Genomic DNA, 4,143 nt, shown 5'->3' with positions numbered 1-4,143 from the left:
GAGATCATTGAAAACACACAGTAGTTTATACCTCTGAATATAGAAGGTGGGTTTTTTTTAGTACATGTACATAACTACTTTTGTCTGAAAATGTATAATTTGAGTCAAAACATTTCCCTTAATTTCGTTTCCATTAGGCGTTCGATGCACTTTTATGTACATGTATTATAATTTCAGTCCTATCTTTGAATTGATTTGTATATGCCCACAAATTGAATCAAATCACTCACAGTTAGAACCATTCATTTACCTTCTTGATATTTGAGCTAGACATTAATTTGAATATAAAAATAAAGACAATTCGGAAATGGTGTTCTCGAGAGGAGTAGACATAGACCAGGTAGCTGTGAATCTTTGAGTATCTTATGTCAAATATTCTTCATTTCTTCAATCTAAATGAATTATCTATAAGTTATAACTGGCTGTGCCGATGCAACTTTATGTTTGTCTGCTTGATTCTGATTTTAATGTTTTTGTTTGTTTGTTTTTTTTTTTTTTTGTCTGTATAAATAGTTGAATGTGTTCGGTTTGTGAGATAGTCGAACGCGTGCTTAAGATTTTAAATACATGAAGACAAACAGGTTTTGGTTTCCTGAAACGGGACTTCACCCGGAGGCAATCTCTATGGCATGGGTACAAACGTTTTATCTCTACTCCCGACACCTTGTATTTGTGAATACTGCCTATCTCACTGACACACACTTGCGCGCGCGCGCACGCACACACACACACACACACACATATCAGTGTGAAAATGCAGACAGTGTTACAGAAGAATGTAAACGTCTGTAAAACTACTGTACTGTAGTGTGAGATATTGCAGGAAATTACTCTGAATCTTTAGGTACGGTGTACTTGTACTACTGAACTGTGTACTAGTTATGAGTAGTAGACCTACTACTACTAGACCCCCTACGAAACACACACACACACACTAAAATGTAATTTTACAGCCTTTTTGGTAATGTACAACAAATGAGCTCACTTCGACTGAAATACACAATTAGCCAGTCACACATACATAAAAAAAACACACACAATCACATTCTCAATTCCTTTCAAAGAGTGCATGAAAACAAAACTTAAAAGGAATACTGTGAACATTTATGGATGAAATTTACAGCGAATTTAATGAATTCATTTGTCACTCCTTTGAAGAGTTTTATCACAAACAATATCATCAAGCAATTCTATTTAAAGTGGTCGTGAAAACCCATAACTCTGTGGTATTTCACTCCCAACGTTGTAAACAGATATGAGATAGAACGAATTTAAAGTGCCTGAACACAGCAAAAAATGTAACAATGCCAAGACTATTTCTCAAGGAAACAATTGCAAATGATTCTCTGGTTGATCTAGAAAATGTCTAGAATACATTTGTCTAGAGTAGAAGTAATATTTGTTTCTTTTTCAGATTAGAACCCATATCTATGCCCCATGCAATGACCACGTCTGTAGAAAGTTGTCTAGAATATCTAACATGTTAGTCGAGCCCCATATTGCTAATACTAGAAAACCTCTATTGTTAGCGTGTTTTATTGCTTTTTTTTTTAGGCCAATTCCTGGGGCCTGTTGCATAAAAGTTACAATTATGGTAACTTTGCCATCCAATGGTAACTACCATGGCAACAATACTCAACAGCCAATCAAAATCAAGAATTCCATGGAAGTTACCATTGGATGGCAAAGTTACCATAATTGTAACTTTTATGCAACGGGCCCCTGGTTAGAAATTAAAGGTATCAAGTCAGTCAACAGTTGGGCGACATTTCACAAGCGTTACAGTCACAGAATTAGTTGCAGAATTAAAATCAACAAAAAACAACATTCTACATTCCTAACTTTCTACTTAGTCCAGGTTGTAAGGGAAAGCAACAACTTCAATTATCTCTAGTATTCTTCTCCTTCCTCCTCAGCCTCTCCTTCGACAGAGTCTACGCCGACCTCCTCGTAATCTTTCTCCAAAGCCGCGAGATCCTCACGAGCTTCCGAGAACTCGCCTTCCTCCATACCTTCTCCCACGTACCAGTGGACGAAGGCACGCTTGGCGTACATCAGATCGAATTTGTGGTCGAGACGAGCCCAAGCCTCGGCGATGGCAGTTGTGTTGCTCAGCATGCAAACGGCGCGCTGCACCTTGGCGAGATCGCCGCCAGGTACCACTGTCGGTGGCTGGTAGTTGATACCGACCTTGAAACCAGTCGGGCACCAGTCGACAAACTGGATGGTACGCTTGGTCTTAATGGTGGCAATGGCAGCGTTGACATCCTTGGGGACAACATCACCTCGGTACAGCATGCAGCATGCCATGTACTTCCCGTGGCGAGGGTCGCATTTCACCATTTGGTTGGCAGGTTCGAAGCATGCGTTTGTTATCTCCGCAACGCTGAGCTGCTCGTGGTAGGCCTTTTCTGCCGAGATAACCGGGGCGTAGGTCACCAGTGGAAAGTGAATGCGAGGGTATGGAACCAAATTGGTCTGAAACTCGGTAAGATCGACGTTTAGGGCGCCGTCAAATCGAAGCGATGCTGTGATGGAAGACACAATCTGTCCGATGAGTCGGTTGAGGTTTGTGTAGGTGGGCCTTTCAATGTCAAGGTTGCGCCTACAGATGTCGTAGATGGCCTCGTTGTCGACCATGAAAGCGCAGTCGGAGTGCTCGAGCGTAGTGTGAGTGGTGAGGATGGAGTTGTACGGCTCAACGACTGCGGTAGAAACCTGTGGGGCTGGATAGATGGCAAACTCCAGCTTAGACTTTTTACCATAGTCGACAGACAAGCGCTCCATGAGCAGCGATGCAAAGCCTGATCCCGTTCCACCACCAAAGCTGTGGAATATCAGGAATCCCTGAAGTCCAGTGCACTGGTCAGCGAGCTTGCGGATCCTGTCCAGCACGAGATCTACGATCTCCTTGCCGATGGTGTAGTGTCCTCGAGCATAATTGTTGGCTGCGTCTTCCTTACCCGTGATGAGCTGCTCAGGGTGGAATAGCTGTCGGTAGGTACCAGTACGGACTTCGTCGACGACGGTAGGCTCGAGATCCACGAAGACGGCGCGAGGCACATGCTTGCCAGCGCCTGTCTCACTGAAGAAGGTGTTGAAAGAATCGTCTCCACCTCCGATGGTCTTATCAGATGGCATTTGTCCGTCCGGCTGGATGCCATGTTCCAGGCAATACAATTCCCAGCAGGCATTTCCGATTTGGACTCCGGCTTGTCCAACGTGGATAGAGATACATTCACGCATTTTGTAGTTTGTTCAGACTAGTCTACGTGCACTGCAAATAATGTTCTAAAATGAGGTAAAAATCGGTTAGATTTTGAGAGAGCCGTCAACGCTAGACCATCAAAGAAGCCCGCTAACAGTTCGAATGTCTGCTTTCAGCGTTAAACGCGCATTTTGTCACTAACTTTACCTCCCAGCCACCGCTTGTTGCCACGCGATCACGCATTCTGCATGGCAGGAACCAATCGGCGATGCGCGTCTTTCTAGAATGCGCAAATAGAGACGGGGTTGCTTTGTTGGCCGATGGCAAGCTAAGGCAGAAATGCACAAAATGTTGTGACGTTTCCATGGATCTCTAGCTGCTGCTATGCTGACATCCTGTTTGCGGGGACGTGTGATGATGCTGTGCTCCGATAATTCCCACGCTTTCCACTTACTACCGAAGATCTGTAGGATCTTTCTACTACCCAAATAAATGTGCATAAGATGAGATCTTTTGGCTCATTTAGTTAGGGAATGTGCAGGATGAGAATGAGAAACCATTTTTCCATAGGTAAAATATAATTTCCATACACCTACGGGAAGTATCGATAGCGAGCACTGTCGATTTCTGCTCTAGAATGAACACATCTCCATTATATTGTAACGGTATTTGATCGTGACCATGTACCAATTTGGGGTGGCGATCTTAAAAGATTTGTCCTATCTGCCACCAAACAGTAACACGGCTAGATCTCCGTAACGGTAGCTCAATCAATCAAATCTCATCAAGTATCACTCATTCGAAGGTAATGCTGCCACCAGGTTTGTTCAGGTAAACCACGCCTTGCCAACAACATAACTTTCTTATTGTCAGCAGAACTACAGAGAGAGAGGGAGAATAACTAGATTCTATTCATAACAAACACTGACCAATAG

The 4,143-nt window shown here is 43.2% G+C and overlaps 1 protein-coding gene across 1 annotated transcript; it reads right to left on the bottom strand.

Annotated features, from left to right (window-relative positions):
- Positions 1 to 1,111: 1,111 nt before the first annotated feature.
- LOC140230939 (tubulin alpha chain, testis-specific) lies at positions 1,112 to 3,387 on the bottom strand. Its single transcript, XM_072311080.1, has one exon. The coding sequence runs from the start codon at positions 3,244 to 3,246 to the stop codon at positions 1,891 to 1,893; it is 1,356 nt and encodes a 451-aa protein (XP_072167181.1). The 5' UTR covers positions 3,247 to 3,387; the 3' UTR covers positions 1,112 to 1,890.
- Positions 3,388 to 4,143: the final 756 nt, after the last annotated feature.

This window comes from Diadema setosum, chromosome 7, assembly GCF_964275005.1.
Source record: "Diadema setosum chromosome 7, eeDiaSeto1, whole genome shotgun sequence".
Lineage (NCBI taxonomy): Eukaryota > Metazoa > Echinodermata > Echinoidea > Diadematoida > Diadematidae > Diadema > Diadema setosum.
The sequence above is the reverse complement of the archived record's forward strand: the minus strand, read 5'-3'. Positions and strand labels throughout refer to the sequence as shown.